Source organism: Microcaecilia unicolor, chromosome 8, assembly GCF_901765095.1.
Source record: "Microcaecilia unicolor chromosome 8, aMicUni1.1, whole genome shotgun sequence".
In the NCBI taxonomy this organism is placed as follows: domain Eukaryota; kingdom Metazoa; phylum Chordata; class Amphibia; order Gymnophiona; family Siphonopidae; genus Microcaecilia; species Microcaecilia unicolor.
Genome location: NC_044038.1, coordinates 8935760 through 8951788, shown reverse-complemented (window position 1 = coordinate 8951788; position 16029 = coordinate 8935760). Strand labels below are relative to the sequence as shown.

Genomic DNA, 16029 nt, shown 5'->3' with positions numbered 1-16029 from the left:
CGTATGCAAATGGTGCGTGAAGAGAGAGGTGGGATTCCCGTAGCTAACCTGCACTGCCAACGGAGCTGTAGATGCTGTCCCTTGAGGTGCTTTTAATGGACCAATCTCCATCCACGAAGAAACGATGTCCCAGGGGATGACAGAGCCACTGCATAGTGGGTGGGATTGTGCCACTCTGGGAGAGACAGACCTGCCTGGCACTGCACAAAAAGAATCGCTAGAGAAAGAAGGAATGAGGTTTACAACATGGACAGCAGCTGTACCACATAGCTCCCCAGAAATACATACCGCCATGACAAACAGCACAACAGCCCCATAAATCCACCCCACAGAATCTGTGCCAAGGAACCATGACTATGACACAGTGACAAACGGCAGCGGATGCACTGAACATCCATCAGAAGTCTGAACCTCAGCACAGCGAAAGTGACACACCAAAGCACCATTCAGAGTGAACTCATATCCTCTGTACCCCAGTACAGCACTGGTAAGATTAGAGGAAGTGTCGTCACCGCTGCCAACATTACCCTCTTCCCCCCACTGCAAAGGAGACAGCCCACAGCTGCAAGACCTCCCCCACCCCCACCCCCTTCGGCATGACGGACTCACCGCCAGGAAGTGAAAGCAGCGGTGAAGGCTGGCCTTGATGCGCAGTGCAGCTCCCACGTAGATCTCAGCCAGCATTGCCATGGAGATGGTGTCCCCAGCACACTCTGCCAGATTCACTGCGCTCAAAGCCATGTTGATTGCGGAAAGGTGGCTTCCGACGTGCTTCCCTGCGGGGAACGGGAAAAAGGGTGAGTGTTTACTACACCTCCAGTTCATCACTGTCAGCCCTTTCTTAACAGTTCTGAGATATCTCTTCCATTCACTTATCTGTCCAGTGGTGGAAAGGTTTATATTTGGGGGAAAAGGAAGGGAAGGGACACTTTCCTCACCTGTCATATGCAACTGATGCAGTGTGTGGTAGACCAGAGCTGCGTCCCGGCTGCTCTTCTGTGCATCACCCTTCAGATCCTGGTCCCTGCGGAAGCCTCCTGCTCGTGCCGCCAGCCAGCGACCCACCCAGAGCCGCTGCAGCACGAGCCGAATGAAGTTCCACATCAGGCTGCAGCTCAGGTCCAAGTGTGAGATGGGGAGGGGGCGCCTTAAGGCCTTCAGGGCAGCCCACAGGTTTTGGGATGCTTGAGCGAAATCCCCCTTCAAGAAACGCACAAGCAGAATGTAAGACCAAAAACTCAGTCGTTATCATTTTGTCATTCAGAATCGGTTCAGGGATGGCTGGATTTCAGTTTTATCCCTTCTAAATCCATCCTCTGCACTGAGGAATGGGACCAGGTCAGCTCATTACACTTCAAGAAGTCAACACCTATTCTTACCCTGTTGCTGTGGACCAGTACCCACAGTCAGGGCCGGCCCAAGGCTAGATGTCGCCTGAGGTGGAACTAACATGCCCCCCCAGGGCGGCATTTACCTTGTCATGTTCCAAACCCAGCAACGGCAGCAACGGCAACATCAGGAAATCAGGAAATCTAGACTGCCCCTATTTGACTGACTGTACATTTGTCCTTTAGATTGTAAGCTCCTTTGAGCAGGGACTGTCCTTCTAAGTTAAATTGTACAGCGCTGCGTAACCCTAGTAGCGCTTTAGAAATGTCAAGTAGTAGTAGTAGTAGTAGTAATTCCCATACGCTGCCTCTTCCCTTTACTCTGGCTGCCCTGAGCCTCTGACGAAACAGGAAATTGCATCAGAGAGGCGGGCCGCAGTAAAGGGAAGAGGCGGGTGCTGCCGACGGCAGGGCAGCGTACGGGAATTGCTGCTGCTGCCGGGTTTGGAACTTCGTCGTGGGGTAAAACGCCACGAAGGGGGGAGATGCTGCCCCTCCGAGATGCCGGTCCTGAAGAATGCCGCCTGAGGCCCCCGCCTCAGGTGGCCTAATGGTCAGGCCTCCCCTGCCTACAGTCTCAAATCCTACTGAATCTCATTAATAAATGAGTTAATTTGTCGTTCTGATCAAGTTGTAGGAATATTTGGGGTATTCATATTGAGGGTCAGTAGGAGGTTTAGAGCTAAAATCAGCTATTTGAAGCACTGTTCCCTCTAAGCTGAGCAGGAGTCCTCCAACTGCATTGTGCTGCCAGTGAGGGGGGGAGTGTAGGAGTCCCGCAGAGTTTGCTGCTGTCCCCCCTGCCCCCCCTCTCGGCAGCCATGGCACCGCACAGCAACCTTCTGCTCACCCTTGCCAGGTCCAGGTCAGCCTGCTTGCGGTGCCGCCAGAACAGAACCGAGGATTCCGAGTGCAGCCGGGTCACCGGCTCTCCGTAGATAAAGAGACGGATGGAAACAGCCAGAACCAGAAGACTATTCAGCAGCCAGAGAAGCAGGGTCGGAAGTAGCCACTGTAACCAGCCTGGAGCCTCCGCTGCAAGAGAAATGGAAGCAGGTTTCTTACTGAGCACAGGGCACTTGCCGGGTCTCCGGAACACAGACCAGAGCAACGTTTCTCACACGATCAGAAATCCACATGCGTGTGCAGACCACATGAATATTTTAGGCTGTTGTACCGTGATTTATACTCCTGAGGACGTGCGAAACTCTTTTGAAAATCAGGCTGTGCAATACGTCAGAATAATGCATATTTGCGAGTTAGGTATACGTTTCTTTTTCCTAACAATTTCAACGTGTAATTGAGAATGTAGTAAAAGCTGTTAGGTTAGCGGGGTTTAACAAAAGGTTTGGCTGGCTTCCTAAAGAAAAAGTCCATAGACCATTCTTAAAATGGACTTGGGGAAAATCCACTGCTTAGGATAAGCAGCATAAAATGTATTGTAGTGTTTTGGGATCTTGCCAGATACTTGTGACCTGGACTGGCCACTTTTTGGAAAAAGGATGCTGGGCTTGATGAACCTTCGGTCTCTCCCAGTATGAAAAATACTTATGTACGCACGTAAATGACCCTTTTCTGTGTACTTATTCTGTGCCCACTCAGAAAATTGCCTTTCACGTGCACACAAAGTACTGTCCGGCCAATACTCAAAGCTATTTACGCAGCCAGGAATGGCTCCTGGCTGGTTAAATAGCAGGGCCGGTCCTAGGGTCTCTGGCGCCCCCCTGCAGACTATCAGTTGGCGCCCCCTCCCATATCCTTTCTCTCTTCTCCCACCCTGCCCCTGTCCAGCGATTCTCCTTTGCCTCCACCCTCCTCCCATTTATGCCCACCTGCCCGCCCTCTTCTCCCCCCAACATCCCTCTTTTTCTTCTTGCCACCCTGCGTGGTTTAAGTCTTTTTTAAAATTTACCTCCGTCCCAGCGGCCGCGTCATTTCAAAGCCCTGCCCGTCTCTAGCCTTCCCTCCCTTCGTGAGTTCGTTCCCACAGAGTCCCGCCCTCGAGGAAATGATGTCAAAAGGCGGGACTCTGCGGGAACAAACTCACGAAGGGAGGGAAGGCTAGAGACGGGCAGGGCTTTGAAATGACACAGACGCTGGGACGGAGGTAAATAAAAGATTTAAACCCCCAAGGGCGGCGTGGTATGGCGGCACAGCACCGCAGCGGCGTCCTTGAAGGCAGGCGCCCCCCTGCGGTGCTTACCCTGCTTACTGGGTTTGACCGGCCCTGTTAAATAGCACTTGCTAAGTACCAATATTCAGTGTGAAATAGCCGGTTATGTCTGCTGAATATTACCATTTAGCTATATAACTGGCTAGCTGCGAATATTCAGCACATCGCCGCCTAAATAACAGTCCTATATTTGGCTGCTACAAAGTTATCTGGCCGGCACCGAGCACTAACTTAACCAGTTCGTTTTAAACCGGCCAAAAAAAAAAAAAAAACCTGGATATTCAAAGCCGGTCATTGGAAACAACCTGGCATTGAAAATCTGCACTCAGCACTGATTGTAGGACTTAGCTGGCTTGCCTCCCGCAGGCTGATTATCGACCGATGTATGTTCTGTTTTTAGGATGTTGTAACTCACCGATAGTGTAAATGCGATTCAGCAAGAAACAGATGGAAATGCATTGAAAAATACAGGCAGAGATTTCAAAATGTGATCTCGGGCCTCAGTGCTGTGTACTGGCACGTGAAAGGTCCCCACTTTGATCCCTCTTCCACTCTCCGGGTTGGCTGGGTTCTGGGGGAGCAGAGTTTACAGAGCCACCCCATCCCAGAAATCCTGATGGTTGGTTAAAGGCAACACCTAGTAGTTAGAATCAGAGCGAATGATACAGGGCTACGCAACAGGTTTGCGGAGGGGGATATAAAACAGAGTTAACTACACCTTGGCACCTGTGGGTGAGGACTCCTGGCACCAGATCCCAGCACTGGTTCTGACTGAGCCGAAGGTCCAAAGCCGCAGGAGGAAACTTCTAGGTCAAATAATACAAAAGAAAGAAAAAAAAACCCTTGCAGCCTAGATTGGCCCCCATCGGAGATAGGATGCTGGGCTCAGTGGACCTTTGGTCTGACCCAGTATAGCACATCAGAGAACAGAAGAATAGCCATACTGGGTCAGACCAGTGTCCATCTAGCCCAGTATCCTGTTTCCAACAGTGGCCAATCCAAGTCACAAGTATGGCTACTCTTACGTTCTTAACTCAAATGTTTGTCAAGTAACAGCCATTACTGATTGTTAACGGCGCATTAACTAATTAGCTTGCGTGCAGATCTGAGATCTGCGCCAAACTTTGGGCGACCAATATAGAATCCAGGGGTTTCTTGTCAACTCCTAACTGCTGGATGCCCCTTTCTGTGCCATCTTACCTGCGGTATCCATGCCCAGCATGCTTCTGCTGGAGCCATGGTAGTCTGTACTCTCTGTGGCTTCCCAGCTGCTGATTCTGCCCATCAGGAACGCCAGGGGGTTGAAGGAGAGGCACAAGAATACGAAGGCACACAGCGCCATCCGTGAGCGGTCCAACATTCCCAGGGTGGCAGGAGACGGAAGCTCCTGTTTCACTTGGATCTACAACAGGGAGGTAGATTTGTTGGTTAATGCCAGCAAAGGGAGGTGGGAGGGGGCCAAGATACAGGGAACGGGGCAGGAGACCTGATGTATATAGGGCACTCCCTTTTTGCCTCTAAAAGGGGAGGAGCTGAACAGCAGAGACGGAAAAAAGCAAGCCCTTCTGGCAAAGGAAAAACACTTTAGAGTTCAGTTGTTCACTTTTATAATAATGCTAAAATTTAGATTGTAAGCTCCTTTGAGCAGGGACCGTCCTTCTTTGTTAACTTGTACAGCGCTGCGTAACCCTAGTAGCGCTCTAGAAATGTTAAGCAGTAGTAGTAGTATTACATATAGCAGTGATTTAACCAGAGCTGAGATTGTGATGTCATAATGCCTCATTCCACCAATGCCTAAGAGCCAACCTCATCAGTGATGTCACAATGGCTCGACTGTCCTATACTTGGCCCACTTCCCCCCTTAGTGTGAAGAGTTTCAGTCTCTGGTATCCAGAGCTGAGATTGTGATGTCATAATGCCTCATTCCACCAATGCCTAAGAGCCAACCTCATCAGTGATGTCACAATGGCTTGATTGTCCTATATTTGTCTCACTCTTATCTATTAGATTGTAAGCTCTTTGAGCAGGGACTGTCTCTCTTTGTTAAATTGTACAGCGCTGCGTAGCCCTAGTAGCGCTCTAGAAATGTTAAGTAGTAGTAGTATTAGTAATTAGAGTAAAATAATGGTTACAATAAAAATTATTTTATCCCAGTATTACAGAAAATTGAATTACTATTTATATCAGTCCAAATCTACTATAATAAAACTCACCCTCAACGTTCTGAGGACACTGACGTCAGTGAAGCCAAGCCACTGACTTCAGTTCCTTCAGGTTCAAACGTCATGACATCGAGGGCGGCGCAAACGTTGAGGGTGAGTTTTATTACTGTACCTGTGCTCCGCCCTCGCGTCAAAACGCGATGACGTCGAGGGCGGCCCAGGAAAATCGCCACCCACACAGAGCTACGACAACGCTAACAACAGCGGCGGCGCACGAACCAGCTACAACGGCGACGAGCCACAGGGCGGCCCAGGAAAATCGCCACTGTTGCTCTGAGAAACGGGCCTTCTTTCCTAGTTTAAAATAAAATCTCTCTCTCTCTCTGTTTTCCTCCCCCGCCCCTACCCCTAATATCCAAATACCTCCCCCTCTCCAGTCCTTTGGAAGCTGTCAGGATACCGAAGCTTAATTTTGTCCAATCACTTAATGCCTTATATTTTCTCTCTTACTTATCTGGTATTCTTCATGTCTGACCTCTAAGCAGTGCCTTTTTTTGTAGAAAAAAAGGTGCCGGTACTCATTATGGGCGGGGTCACCACACATGGCCCCGCCTCTATGATGGCCACACCCACATTAGCCACACCCCTTATACCAGCCATGGCGCATATAAACAGACGTAATTGAAAATATTAGGGACTGTCTTTTTTGTGTATGGTGTACAGCGCTGCATATACCTTGTAGCACTATAGAAATGATAAGTAGTCGTAGTATAGGAGAAAAAAAAAAGGGGTTTTTTTCATTATAAATAACTTCTGTAAGCTGTTACAGCTCCAGTATACCCAGTGCAAAATAAGACAGGAGATGTAAATTCTCAATTTGGACATATTCCAAACACTAAAATGAAAATAGAATGATTTTTTCTACCTTTGTTGTCTGGTGACTTTGTTTTTCTATCCATGTTGGTCCCAGTCTCTGATTCTGCTGCTCTCTATCTGTTCTCTTAACTCCGTTTCTAGGGCTTCCTTTCCATTTATTTCTTTACTTTCCTCCTTTCTTCTTCATTTCTTGCCCTCCATCCATAAGTAAAAGCTGGGTCCTCCTCCATGGAATTGACTGGAGGAGGTATAACGTGGATCCAGCTTTTGCCTATTTTCTCCATCCATGTGCAGCTTTTCTCCTCTCTTCCCTTTCCCTCATCTCCATCCATGTCCAGCACTTCTCCTCTCTCCTCCCCTCCATCCATGTCTAGCATTTCTCCTCTCTTTCCTCCCCTGTATCCATATAAAGCAATAATTCTCTCTCCCCTCTCCTCGGATGGACTCTCTTCCCTGCCCTCCCCTCCCATCAATGTCCAGCAATTCTCTCTTCCCTGTCCTCCCCTTCCATCCCATCAATGCCCAGCAATTCTCTCTTCCCTGCCCTCCCCTCCCATCGATAACCAGCGATTCTCCTCTCTCTCCTGCCCTCCCCTCTCCAATGTCCAGCGATTCTTCTTCCCCAGCCCATCCTCCTTCTCCACTGTCTGCCAGTGAAGCGATAGAAAGGCTGCCAGCGTTGGACTCAGCAGCGCAAACGGTGCAGCGATTGAGAGAGGCTGGCAGTGTCGGAGCTTCCCTCTGCGAGTCCCACCTATGCGGAAACAGGAAGTTGAAACAACGTAGGCGGGACTCGCAGAGGGAAGCTTTGACGCTGTCAGCCTCTCTCAATCGCTGCCTGCACCGTTCGCGCTGCTGAGTCCGACGTAGTAGTAAGTAGGGGAGTGAGAGGAAGGGTGCAGGACTCGCTGGGTGGAAAAAAAGTGCCGGTACGCCATACCGGTGCGTACCGGCACAAAAAAAGCACTGCCTCTAAGGTCACCTTCACATAATTCTGTTTCTTTGGTATTTTTCTCAAATATTCATCATTTGCCCTTTGTAACCTCTTTACCCTATCACTCATTGTGGTCCTTCACTGAAAATGTCCCTGTGTTATGTTCAGAACCTGTCTGAAACAAATAAACAGACATTTGTTAAAGTTTATGGCCCATTACTAGGGCTAAGCAAGCCTGTCTATGGTCTGGGAGAAAACCAAGACACAAGCTAGCTAATTGCCCTACTAGATCATAAATAAGGGAATGTTACATTCAAAGCAGTCTGATCTGAAAAACCAAACAGCTCTATACACTGGAGAGGAAAGAACGGGGTGCGAGAGCAGAGCAGGGGAGGTTGGGAAGTACGGCAAAAGGAAGAGGGGTGAACCCACCAGGCTGAAGCATGGCGAGAGGGTGCAAGACGGGGCAGTGAATGTTGAAAAGAATGGAAAGGGAGTGGCAGGCAAAGGAGGAAGCCTAGAGGGATGGAACTGGCAGGCAGGGAGATGGCTATGGAGACCCCATTACATTATTTTTCTGTGCAAAGCAAACTCCATTGTGAAACAGACCCTGTCAAAATACATACAGTTCGGATCATTAAATTCTGTCCTGCTCTTGTATCCGTGTTGGGGCACCAGACGATCACTCTCCTCAGAGAAGGACCCCCTGACAGCACTAACCTTGGCATCATCGAAGAAGGGGCTGTCCGGTTCCGAGTCGCTGCTGCTACAATGAGAGCTGCTGTGGGACGGAGAGCCTGCATCTGAAGGCGGAGGGGTCAGCACCTCCATCATGTCCGGTTTCAGACCATCCATGGCCACGTCCGCATTCCCAGCACCAGAAGCTATGAGGTCTTTCAGGGACTCTGTGTGAGTGCAGAGACGATGCATCGTGATCCCCAGTGGTCCATACACATGGCACTGCCACCTCCCACCCCTAGGGCAGGACTTGACAATATTACACCACCCTACACCGTATCATTCCAAATTGTGCTGTAGAATACTCTACACTGTGCTGCAGAAATCCCAGTCTACAGGCTACAAGAAAGGTTCATTGATTACTTAATTATACCTAAAGACTCTTCGCTCGCTGGTTACTTTCACATTTGTGGCTTCGACTAGGAGAAGTTGTCAAATTGTTATTCTTAAATACACCTGATTTATTGACTTCCCTTCATATAGCTGAATTTGTCAATTTGATATCTTTGAAGTTTCAATAAAATGCAATATCAGTATTAGTTGGGCAGGGCCTTGTGGCTCAGTGGTAGATGCAGCACATTGTCAAGTAGAGGATCCATGACTGAGCTGGTGCAGTAGTAGGATAGAGGGTGTGGTCATAATTCAGTGCTGAGTACGGTGTGGGGGGGCAGTTGCTGCGATCAGGTAATGAGTGAGGTGTGGGGGGCAGTCGCTGTAATCAGGCGATGAATGTGATGCAGAGAGCAATTGTGAGTGTGATGTGGAGGGCAATTGTGAGTGTGATGTGGGGGCAATTATGAGTGTGATGTGGAGGCAATTGCTGTGATCAGGCAATGAGTGAGGTGTGGGGGCAGTTGCTGCAATCAGGTGATGAATGTGATGTGGAGGGCAATTATGAGTGTGATGTGGGGGCAATTGCTGTGATCAGGCAATGAGTGAGGTGTGGGGGCAGTCGCTGTAATCAGGCGATGAATGTGATGCAGAGAGCAATTGTGAGTGTGATGTGGAGGGCAATTGTGAGTGTGATGTGGGGGCAATTATGAGTGTGATGTGGGGGCAATTGCTGTGATCAGGCAATGAGTGAGGTGTGGGGGCAGTTGCTGCAATCAGGTGATGAATGTGATGTGGAGGGCAATTATGAGTGTGATGTGGGGGCAATTGCTGTGATCAGGCAATGAGTGAGGTGTGGGGGCAGTCGCTGTAATCAGGCGATGAATGTGATGCAGAGAGCAATTGTGAGTGTGATGTGGAGGGCAATTGTGAGTGTGATGTGGGGGCAATTATGAGTGTGATGTGGGGGCAGTTGCTGCAATCAGGCGATGAATGTGATGTGGAGGGCAATTGTGAGTGTGATGTGGGGGCAATTGCTGTGATCAGGCAATGAGTGAGGTGTGGGGGCAGTTGCTGCAATCAGGCAATGAATGTGATGTGGAGGGCAATTGTGAGTGTGATGTGGGGGCAACTGTGAGTGTGATGTGGAGGGCAATTGTGAGTGTGATGTGGGGGCAACTGTGAGTGTGATGTGGGGGCAATTGTGAGTGTGATGTGGGGGCAACTGTGAGTGTGATGTGGAGGGCAATTGTGAGTGTGATGTGGGGGCAATTGCTGTGATCAGGAACTGAGTGTGGTCTGGGGGCAATTGCTGTGATCAGGTGATGAGTGAGGTGTGGGGGCAGTCGCTGCAATCAGGCGATGAATGTGATGCAGAGAGCAATTGTGAATGTGATGTGGAGGGCAATTGTGAGTGTGATGTGGGGGCAATTGCTGTGATCAGGCAATGAGTGAGGTGTGGGGGCAGTTGCTGCAATCAGGTGATGAATGTGATGTGGAGGGCAATTGTGAGTGTGATGTGGGGGCAACTGTGAGTGTGATGTGGAGGGCAATTGTGAGTGTGATGTGGGGCAATTGTGAGTGTGATGTGGGGGCAACTGTGAGTGTGATGTGGAGGGCAATTGTGAGTGTGATGTGGGGGCAATTGCTGTGATCAGAAACTGAGTGTGGTCTGGGGGCAATTGCTGTGATCAGGTGATGAGTGAGGTGTGGGGGCAGTCGCTGCAATCAGGCGATGAATGTGATGCAGAGAGCAATTGTGAGTGTGATGTGGGGGCAATTGTGAGTGTGATGTGGGGGCAATTGCTGTGATCAGGTGATGAGTGAGGTGTGGGGGCAGTCGCTGTAATCAGGCGATGAATGTGATGCAGAGAGCAATTGTGAGTGTGATGTGGGGGCAATTGTGAGTGTGATGTGGAGGGCAATTGTGAGTGTGATGTGGGGGCAATTGTGAGTGTGATGTGGGGGGCAATTGTGAGTGTGATGTGGGCGCAATTGTGAGTGTGATGTGGAGGGCAATTGTGAGTGTGATGTGGAGGGCAATTGTGTGATGTGGGGGCAATTGCTGTGATCAGGTGATGAGTGAGGTGTGGGGGCAGTCGCTGTAATCAGGCGATGAATGTGATGCAGAGAGCAATTGTGAGTGTGATGTGGGGGCAATTGTGAGTGTGATGTGGGGGCAATTGTGAGTGTGATATGGAGGGCAATTGTGAGTGTGATGTGGAGGACAATTGTGAGTGTGATGTGGGGGCAATTGCTGTGATCAGGTAATGAGTGAGGTGTGGGGGCAGTCGCTGCAATCAGGCAATGAATGTGATGCAGAGAGCAATTGTGAGTGTGATGTGGAGGCAATTGTGAGTGTGATGTGGGGGCAATTGTGAGTGTGATATGGAGGGCAATTGTGAGTGTGATGTGGAGGACAATTGTGAGTGTGATGTGGGGGCAATTGCTGTGATCAGGTGATGAGTGAGGTGTGGGGCAGTCGCTGTAATCAGGCGATGAATGTGATGCAGAGAGCAATTGTGAGTGTGATGTGGGGGCAATTGTGAGTGTGATGTGGGGGCAATTGCTGTGTTCAGGCACAGAGAGTGGTGTGGGGGGGGGGACAGTGGTGGTGGTAATAATATGGAAAGGGTTGGCAGTGCCACTGTCTCCCCCACCCTTCCTCCCACGTGTACTCACGGTTTTTCTGAGTTGCCATCTTAAGCACCAGGTTCTCCTTCTTCAGCTTCTGATTGCTCTGTTGCAGGAAGCGGATGTAGTCGATGGCCTTCTTTAGCACCGCAGACTTATTCAGCTGTCGGGAGCACAGCAACACTGCTTAGAGCCACCCTCCGAAAACCTCTGCTCACCTTCCCAAGCAGCCGGTTGCCCACTCCAGATCCTCAAAGCTGTGTCTGTGTATTCACACCTGGCTGTGCAGAGCTCTAGGCTGGAAAACGCTCCTTTGCAAGCTTTAATGACATTTAATATTACAAATCGGACAGGTTCCAGCGCCAGAGGGACTGCGCAGAGAGGCATCGTCTCCCCTATCCCTGCATGTCTACAGCCATCCCTGTACTCCAGCGCCCCCAATTCCCCCTCTGCCCTAGTGATCAGTTAGCAGGCTTCACATGTACCTGCCCCTGTGTGCCGCTTCCCTTCAGCCACGACCTGCTCTCTGAATACAAGAGTATAACCCCACCCCCGCTAACCTATTCAGTGTATGCAACAGACTGTGGACATGCAAAAAGGGTCACAGAGAGACAGATGGACACAGCGGACCTGGGCATAAGACATCCTCCATCTAATCCTATAAATGGCATGCACAGATATAAAATATTACCACTTCTACACAACTCAATTACTTAATTGGCCCTTGACTGGTGCTTGATTTGTGATAATTATCACTAATTGGAACTAATTTGTAGTTACGTATGTGAATGAATTATGATCCTGTTCTGTAAAGTGTGTGTGTAAATTGTCTAGTGTGTAACTGCAAAGGGGAGCACTCACATGGGAGGGGCATGGGTGTGTTATGAGAGGAACATGGATGTGTCATGGGGGCATGGGTGTGTCATGGGAGAGACGTGGATGTGTCATGGGAGGGGCATGGGAGGGGTGTGGGTGTGCCATGGGAGGGACATGGGTGTGTCATGGAGCGACATAGGTGTGTCACGGGAGGTGTGCGGGTGTGCCATGGGAGGGGGGTGGGTGTGCCATGGGATGGGCGTGGGTGTGTCATGGAGGGACACAGGTGTGTCACGGGAGGTGTGCGGGTGTGCCATGGGAGGGGTGTGGGTGTGCCATGGGAGGGACATGGGTGTGTCATGGAGCGACATAGGTGTGTCACGGGAGGTGTGCGGGTGTGCCATGGGAGGGGTGTGGGTGTGCCATGGGAGGGACATGGGTGTGTCATGGAGCGACATAGGTGTGTCACGGGAGGTGTGCGGGTGTGCCATGGGAGGGGGGTGGGTGTGCCATGGGATGGGCGTGGGTGTGTCATGGAGGGACACAGGTGTGTCACGGGAGGTGTGCGGGTGTGCCATGGGAGGGGTGTGGGTGTGCCATGGGAGGGACATGGGTGTGTCATGGAGCAACATAGGTGTGTCACGGGAGGTGTGCGGGTGTGCCATGGGAGGGGTGTGGGTGTGCCATGGGAGGGACATGGGTGTGTCATGGAGCGACATAGGTGTGTCACGGGAGGTGTGCGGGTGTGCCATGGGAGGGGTGTGGGTGTGCCATGGGAGGGACATGGGTGTGTCATGGAGCAACATAGGTGTGTCACGGGAGGTGTGCGGGTGTGCCATGGGAGGGGTGTGGGTGTGCCATGGGAGGGACATGGGTGTGTCATGGAGCGACATAGGTGTGTCACGGGAGGTGTGCGGGTGTGCCATGGGAGGGGTGTGGGTGTGCCATGGGAGGGACATGGGTGTGTCATGGAGCGACATAGGTGTGTCACGGGAGGTGTGAGGGTGTGCCATGGGAGGGGGGTGGGTGTGCCATGGGATGGGCGTGGGTGTGTCATGGAGGGACACAGGTGTGTCACGGGAGGTGTGCGGGTGTGCCATGGGAGGGGTGTGGGTGTGCCATGGGGGCATGGGAGTGTCATGGGAGGGGAATGGGTTTGTGCCATGGGCATTCCAAGTATCCAGCTCACACTTTAAAGAATACAATCAGTTACATACACAAGATGCCAGAATAAGGCACAAGTATTTACAGCTGCCATAGACATGGTTCCTCCCATCTCCCAGTCCCTTCCCCTACTACACAAATACCTCCCCCTCCCTCCACTACCAAAATACCTCCCCCTCCCCTTCCTCCACTACCCAAGTACCTGCCCCTCCCCAGCCCCTTCCTCCACTACCCAAATACCTGCCCCTCCTCAGCCCCTTTCTCCACTACCCAAGTACCTGCCCCTCCCCAGCCCCTTCCTCCACTAACCAAGTACTCCCCCCTCCCCAGCCTCTTCCTCCACTACCCAAATACCTCCCCCTCCCCAGCTCCTTCCTCCTCTAACCAAGTACTTCCCCCTCCCCTTCACTATCCAATTTCTGCCTCTTACCTCCTCCCCAATTACTGCCCCCTCCCCAGCCCCTTCCTGCACTAATAGCTCCCCCTCCCCAGCCCCTTACCCCCACCCGTACCTCCCTCTCCCCAGCCCCTTCCCCCAATTACTTCCCCCTCCCCTTTCTCCACTACCCAAATACCATCCCCTTCTGCCCTACCCAAGTAATTCCCCCTCCCCAGCCCCTTCCTGTACTAAATAGCTCCCCATCTCAAGTACCTCCCCCTTCCCAGCCCCTTCCCCCACTACCCAAATACTTTCTCTTCAGCCTCTTCCTCCACTACCTAAATATCTCCCCCTCCCTAGCCCCTTCCCCCCTACCCAAGTACTTGCCTCTCCTCAGCTTCTTCCTCCACTACCCAAATACCTCCCCCTCCCCAGCCTCTTACGCCCACAAAAGTACCTCCCCCTCCCCTTTTTCCAACTACCCAAGTACCTCCCCCAGCCCATTCTCTACTAGCCAAGTACCTCTCCTTCCCCAGCCCCTTCCCCATTACCCAAGTGCCTCGGCCTCTGATCCCCTCCCCCACTAGTTACATACCTTCGCCTCAGTGCCGACCACCAGGTCTTTCAACTCTATGATTTTGTCATTGATGGAGGACCGGTAGCGTTTCTCGATGGCATTGTGTGCTGTGCGTTTCTCGCCTTTGCCCTGGATCAGCACCGGCTTGCCATTGGCTGTGAGTCTATTGATGGGCAATTTATCAGCATCGACGACCATGGGAACAGTGGTGAGAATGGTGCTGCCAGTCACAAGCGTCTGAGAGAACACAATCACATAGTTTTAAATCAAAAATGTTAGGAAGGGTGGAGTGACCCTGGCATCCCAAAGCCCAACTGCAGCACACATCAGGATTCTGCCCTGGGCTATGTTAAATGACCCCTAGTGACCTGCTCATGAAGAAACAGCCAATGGTGCCTTTCTGGACCTAATTTTTGCTCTGGTGTACAGGGTTGGCTGAAGACCTGTCGCTTCTTCCTCTATAACATTAGCAAAATTCGCCCCTTCCTCTCCGAGCACACCACTTGAACTCTCGTCCACTCTCTCATTACCTCTCGCCTTGACTACTGCAACCTACTCCTCACCGGAACCCACTTAGCCACCTATCCCCCCTTCAGTCCATCCAGAACGCATGTCTTATCTTCCGCCTTGACCGATATACTCATATCACCCCTCTCCTCAAGTCACTTCACTGGCTCCCAATCAGATACCGCATACAGTTCAAGCTTCTCTTACTCACCTACAAATGTACTCGATCTGCAGCCCCTCCTTATCTCTCTACCCTCATCTCCCCTTACGTCCCTATCCGTAACCTCCACTCTCTTGACAAATCCCTCCTTTCAGTACCCTTCTCCACCACCGCCAACTCTAGGCTTCGCCCTTTCTGCCTCGCCTCACCCCATGCTTGGAACAAACTCCCTGAGCCCATACGCCGGGCCCCCTCCCTACCCATCTTCAAATCATTGCTCAAAGCCCACCTCTTCAATGTTGCCTTCGGCACCTAATCACTACACCTCCTCTCAGGAAATCTAAACTACCCCAACTTGACATTTCGTCCTTTAGATTGTAAGCTCTTCTGAGCAGGGACTGTCCTTATTTGTTAATTTGTACAGCGCTGCGTAACCCTAATAGCGCTCTAGAAATGTTAAGTAGTAGTAGTGTTCCCTGCTAAGGGCCCCAACCTCAGTCAATAAGTATCAGGGATTCTCAACTCCAGTCCTTAAGGTTTCCAGGGTGCCCAGGACATGCAATTTAGCTGCCATGAAAATTAGCCACTACACAAATTAGCTTTGCTCTTAGACCCCGTGCATGCACATTCTCTGTGGCTATTCCAAAAACTAAAGCACTCTATGGCTCTTGCCAAGAGCCTATACTTGAGAACCTAGAGCAGGGAACAAATTCCACACCCTCCTTAGCAAGGAAGGGATAAGACTGCTACTGCCCAGGAGACTCAGAAAAGATGTTCCAGTCAGGGCTGCTGAGAGACTGAACCGGGCCTGGGGCAGGGTCGCTGCTGCGCCTCCCCCCCCCCCCCCGATCGCTGCCGCTGCCCCCCCCCCCCCCATTTGCTGCTGCTGCCTAAATACCTTGGCTGGTGGGGATCCCGAGGCCCCATCAGCAGAAGACATCTTCCTCCAGCACTGGCTGCCTGCCCCTGAGGTTGCTTTTCCTCTCAGGGCACGCTCGGTTTCAAAACTGAGCATGCGCACCTGAGAGGAAAAGCAGTCGCTCAGCAATGGGCAGAAGAGCAGCTCTGGAGGAAGCTCCGGGTCCTCCCCAGCCTTGAAGGGGGGGGGGGGGCCAGCTCCGGAGTTTTCTCTCTCCTGCTCCTGTCGGGATGCAATCACTCAGGTCCTGTCAGGAGCAGGAGAGAGAGACC

The 16029-nt window shown here is 51.3% G+C and overlaps 1 protein-coding gene across 6 annotated transcripts in view; it reads right to left on the bottom strand.

The window, feature by feature from the left end:
• The window catches only part of SREBF1 (sterol regulatory element binding transcription factor 1), a 65729-nt gene that overhangs the window by 29853 nt on the left and 19847 nt on the right, over nucleotides 1-16029 (bottom strand). For all 6 annotated transcript variants that reach the window (XM_030211868.1, XM_030211870.1, XM_030211869.1 and 3 more), the window contains exons 5-12: nucleotides 14190-14408; nucleotides 11284-11398; nucleotides 8254-8438; nucleotides 4762-4963; nucleotides 2239-2423; nucleotides 939-1200; nucleotides 610-776; nucleotides 49-217 (exon numbers count right to left, since the gene is read on the bottom strand). In XM_030211868.1, the coding sequence (XP_030067728.1) occupies nucleotides 49-217; nucleotides 610-776; nucleotides 939-1200; nucleotides 2239-2423; nucleotides 4762-4963; nucleotides 8254-8438; nucleotides 11284-11398; nucleotides 14190-14408 (1504 nt within the window). The remainder of the gene's footprint in view (nucleotides 1-48; nucleotides 218-609; nucleotides 777-938; nucleotides 1201-2238; nucleotides 2424-4761; nucleotides 4964-8253; nucleotides 8439-11283; nucleotides 11399-14189; nucleotides 14409-16029) is intronic.